The following is a 3,528-nucleotide window of genomic DNA, read 5'->3' on the forward strand; positions in this document are numbered from 1 at the left end:
CTCTTTTCCCTTTGTTCTCCTTTTCTTGCTTACAAACAACTGATTAGCTGCTATTTACCTAGGATGCATAAAGACTGTTTCCTTGAACTAAGGAGTTTATTAAACAATGCAGCAAAATAGCCAGAAATTGAAATAAGGCCCCATTTTACTCTTGTTTCAAAATAGAAAATGAAACTATGAAGATGAACATGTAACTTTATTGTTAAAATATGAGAATAGTAGGAATTTGTTGACATCTCCAGCCGTAAATTTTAATCTTCATTATGCTGCATAATCTGACATTTATTTGATAGATTAGTCTTAATTAGGATGGTTTTCATATAATGAAGAGTCTTGATGAGTTGACCTTGAAAGAGAAGAGGCAGATGTATCGCGGATCCTTGGCACTGGGGACCATGAGTTGCCTCTCTGTTGCAGGTTGGGAAAAGGACTGTCATGGGCTGACATATCGCTGTATCTAACTGGAAATTTAGAAGGCTCCACCATCAGTCCAAAATAACTGCTCTGTAATGGAGATATGATGTGGCTCTGAGAAGTAGAAGTAGTTGTAGTAGCAAAGTTCTCAATGCGGCCATTTGTTTGAGTGTAGCTGCTATGTGAGTGCTGATTAAAAATGCTCAACTGATTTAAAACAGCAAGTTGATCTATCACAATCTGTTCTGTTTGTCTAACTGATATTGATGATGGGGAAGGGAAATCACATGGAGATAAGACACTTGTGTTAGCGACTGTCTGCCTGGTATAAGGCTTTCCTATGAAAGGCGCACTTAAACTTATAGAGGCTGAAAATGCAGTCTCCCCACTAGTTTCAGGAAGAAAATTAGAGTTACGATCATCTATGTTTCCCCTTGCTTTAAAATGATTCTTCTTGTAATCTTGAAATAATGAAGATATTGGAGAGACCTTTTTAATCCCAACTCTTCTTTTCATTCTTACTAAAAGTTGGGGATAGCCTCTTTTGAGATTTGGATTACAATAGACCTGTAACTAAAATCAAAGGAGAAAATATTTAGTTTCTTTATAAACTAAGGTAAAACTGACAAACAAAGCTAAACTATAAAAATTTATTCTTTTAATGATACAAATTAAATAGCATCAAATAAAACACCTTCATTAGTAGTTTTACACCTTACATGTTAGAAACAATTATGATCCTCAAGTAAAAATCTGTTGTAAACATATACAGTAAATATAGTAAATACCAAGTAAAAATATGTTGTAAACATATACAGTAAATTCCACTTTAATTAACTCCAGGGCTTGTATCCAGTTTCAAGTTGCTAGGGATGTTTGTTAAATATCAAATACCAAATGTTTGTTAAATGTTTTAACCTCAAAAAACAAAACTTTTTCAACAGTTTATTATCTCAATTTTAAATTCAGTTTTAGGTAAATATATGAACATGCTTTCTAGGTCATGTGATTTATTTTTACATATTGCCAATAATAAGTGAAATTTTGGAATACCTTGCTCAAAACAGAGACATTGTTTTCTTCTTCCAGAAAGTCAGCTAGTGAAGCAGATATTTGAAAAGTTTGTAGTTTTCTAAACCCATAAATTTTAAGCTGTCGAACGAAACTTTTCATACTATCAGTTTCAAGTATTCTGAAAGGGGCCTTCCTTTCCAAGACTTCTTTCTTGAAGACTTCTTTATTGATCACTATAGAAGGGCCACTCTCATCCCACCAAATAGATTTAAACTGATCACTTTCAAATATCTTCCAAAGTTTTTGAGGAAAATTGAGTGCAAGAAAATAATCCAATTCATCTGTTTCAGAGACAGAAAATGTGTAACGTGGTATTTTAATCACAACTTCCTCAAACAAATCCTGAAAAGCATCTTCTTCAATCTTAGATCTCAAAATTGAGTCCTCAGTAAGTGTGTAATCACACAAAGGAGGTTTCTGAACCAGTTGATTCATCTTTAGGAGGCACATCTTGAATTTCTGAAGAAATATGTGCCATATCAAAGAAATCTTTCTTCAGATACTTTTCTTATTTGTCTGATTTTACACACTGCAACTTGAAATGCTGCCTAGCTGGCCTACAGACATAAACTCTCTAGATCATCACAGTGGTTCTCAAAGTCAAAGAGCTGTGACATCACAAAGTCACTGATATCCTAGCAATTGAAGGGTAGATGTGATATCACAGTCACTGGTCTCCTGGCAATTGAAGGGTAATGGTCAACCAGTGTTTACTTCTGTATCAACTTAAAATTCAGGCTGCTTACATAAATAGTAAACAAAAATATGAAATCTGCAAAATCTCATTCCTAAAGAATTTTTACACAGAAAAATCACATCAATAAATCTACTTGGTTCCTGAAATAAAAATGATTTATCACCCTTCTATACACACATTCTCAATATTCAGTACTGTTACCAAACCACACTTGGGTCTGCTCGCTTCTGTGCAATAAAGTCAGTCAACTGACTGTGGGTTGCAGTGAAAGCAAGTGTAGCGTTTATTGTAGGACCAAGCAAGGCATCCTAGCAGCTGGTGCTTAAAAGACCCACACTCCCCAAATGCTTTCAGGGGAAGGATTTTAACGACAGAGTGAGGGTGGGCCATGGGGTGTGTGATCAGTTTTAAGACATTCTACTAATGGACTGTTACTGAGGATATTAGGTGACAACATCATTAATGTGCTAGTTCCAACTACTCTGTGATCTATGTACTTAAATTTCAGCCTAGTTGGGGCTTTAGCATCTCTAAAACTGCTCACAGGATATCGCTCAGAATAGTATCTATGGCCCTTGAGGAGGGACTAAAGATCTTTGACTTTGCTTAATGGCTAAATCATTATTATTTTATATTGCTTGATTATTTCCCTTTGTTTCTGCGTTTTCTAACTTCTCTGATTAAAATTACTCTTGGAACACGAGGAGGTCTACAATCTCCTACCTCTCTCTCGCTTTTTTTATACTTTGCAATCTTAAGAAGAGACTGCTTAGAACAAGAAAGGAAATAAAGTGTTGGACTTAGAGGGTGATCATAAATGTGACAGAAAAATCTCAGTTGCAGGTTCGATTTCTGTTTCAGGTTCCCCAGTTCTTGGAGTGTTTGCATCAACAACAACTTTGGCTATTTCCTGTTGAAATGGAGCTCAGAGTTGGAAATAATCCTGAGATCTAATATTTTCTGTCATGTAAACAGTATGTCTGTCTATTATTGTCATTAAACCTGGACAAACTTTTGAAGATCAGTAGATATTTATTGAAAAGAAAGAGGGGAGTGATATAAAAGAGTCCTCATATTTTAGATGCAGTCAAGAAAATACATTTTGAAGTATTTCCACTTTACATATATTCAATAACCAAGTAGGCCTTTGAATCATTCTACATTTGGGTTTTAATTTTTTCCATTGCTGTTATACCTAACAGGAATTATAAGCCATTTTTAATACTCACACACATACACACACACATACATGTATATAAGTATATGTGTGTGTATATATATATATATATATGTCAAAATATAATTTTAGGCATCTTTATTTAGTTGGCCAAACTCTTTGCTCA

General features: G+C 34.5%; 1 protein-coding gene across 1 annotated transcript; it reads right to left on the reverse strand.

Moving 5' to 3' along the window:
• Positions 1-251: 251 nt before the first annotated feature.
• LOC148773547 (heat shock transcription factor, Y-linked-like) lies at positions 252-1,966 on the reverse strand. The gene is given in 4 exon segments (XM_088834187.1): positions 252-347; positions 349-987; positions 1,468-1,897; positions 1,899-1,966. Coding segments are annotated over 4 exon segments (1,233 nt in total).
• Between the last annotated feature and the right edge of the window lie 1,562 nt (positions 1,967-3,528).

The sequence above is a fragment of the Moschus berezovskii genome, chromosome X (assembly GCF_049115385.1).
Source record: "Moschus berezovskii isolate FMDL1 chromosome X, NW_MosBer_1.0, whole genome shotgun sequence".
NCBI classification, from domain to species: domain Eukaryota; kingdom Metazoa; phylum Chordata; class Mammalia; order Artiodactyla; family Moschidae; genus Moschus; species Moschus berezovskii.